Source organism: Opisthorchis viverrini, assembly GCF_000715545.1.
Source record: "Opisthorchis viverrini unplaced genomic scaffold opera_v5_245, whole genome shotgun sequence".
Taxonomy (NCBI): Eukaryota; Metazoa; Platyhelminthes; class Trematoda; order Opisthorchiida; family Opisthorchiidae; genus Opisthorchis; species Opisthorchis viverrini.
In genome coordinates this window covers 33,377-34,318 of record NW_008751904.1, presented here as the reverse complement: position 1 = coordinate 34,318, position 942 = coordinate 33,377, and the positions used below count along the sequence as shown (strand labels likewise).

The 942-nt window shown below is 44.9% G+C and overlaps 1 protein-coding gene across 1 annotated transcript in view; it reads left to right on the top strand.

Annotated features, from left to right (window-relative positions):
• Positions 1-266: 266 nt before the first annotated feature.
• Positions 267-942, top strand: part of T265_14715 (hypothetical protein) — a gene marked incomplete at both ends in the record, with an annotated part of 18,448 nt that continues 17,772 nt past the window's right edge. Inside the window, one exon of the mRNA XM_009174927.1 lies at positions 267-332. Within this exon, the coding sequence (XP_009173191.1) occupies positions 267-332 (66 nt within the window). The remainder of the gene's footprint in view (positions 333-942) is intronic.

Sequence of the window (942 nt, the reverse complement as noted above, 5' to 3'; positions counted from 1 at the left end):
GAGATCCAGCTAAACTCAAGTTAAGTGGTTCCACTCTTTACTATGCGGTTGCCGAGTAATTGCGCCAGAATTATGTGAACGTAAACACATGGGAACCTACAAAGTAGTCTACCAAAGCATTTGTATATGGCGGATAAATCTGAGCCACGAAATTTGTAATTTGGAGACGAGAGGCCTACGGTTTCATTCGATAGCTAGTTGGAATGCATTTTGCCGCACTCGGACGATGTGGTATTATTGTGCCCGAACTATAACAGTAGAAAACCATGCATGTATCTGATCGTGCGTATGTAACTCTGGTCATTACTAGCGACAGATCAGACTTGAACTCGGTACGTTCGGTTGCGGATGAGTGCAGCGCAGCACTGTGTTTGTTCCCGGTCGAGCTTCATTCACGTTTCCGCGATGACAGAGCATTCATTTCTAAAATGCCGAAACCAAGAGTTGACGGTATGACAGTTTCGAATATGCCAGCAAATCTTGGGGTGATATTTTCTGATTGACCCACGTCTGTACCCGAATGAATGTTACCCTGCGGGGTCACTTTCGAGCATATGAAAGTTTGGAGTTATTCAGTTGTTCGAACATACCTGAAAGGCCGATCTAAAATAAGACATACTAAGTAGGAAGTGATTCTTGCATGTTTGACAATCAGAAAGTCACATAGGGAATATCAAGGTTGTTACTGAGGATCAGATTACAAAAAAGCTGCAAGTTTTCATTGGATATTCTGAGTGCCAATCAGATGTCCTTTTACCCTTTGTTTGGCTAGTTGGTTGCTGCCAAGGACGGCGCCTCGCGGTTCGGCATGCGCTTCACACCTGCAAAGTGTTAAGTGCTACTGCAAGATTGGGTGGGCTCGAACCCTAGCCTCATGCTTGCAGATGAACCGATTGAGGTAGTAGACAAATTTGTTTACCTGGGCAGCTGTATCAGTCCCGG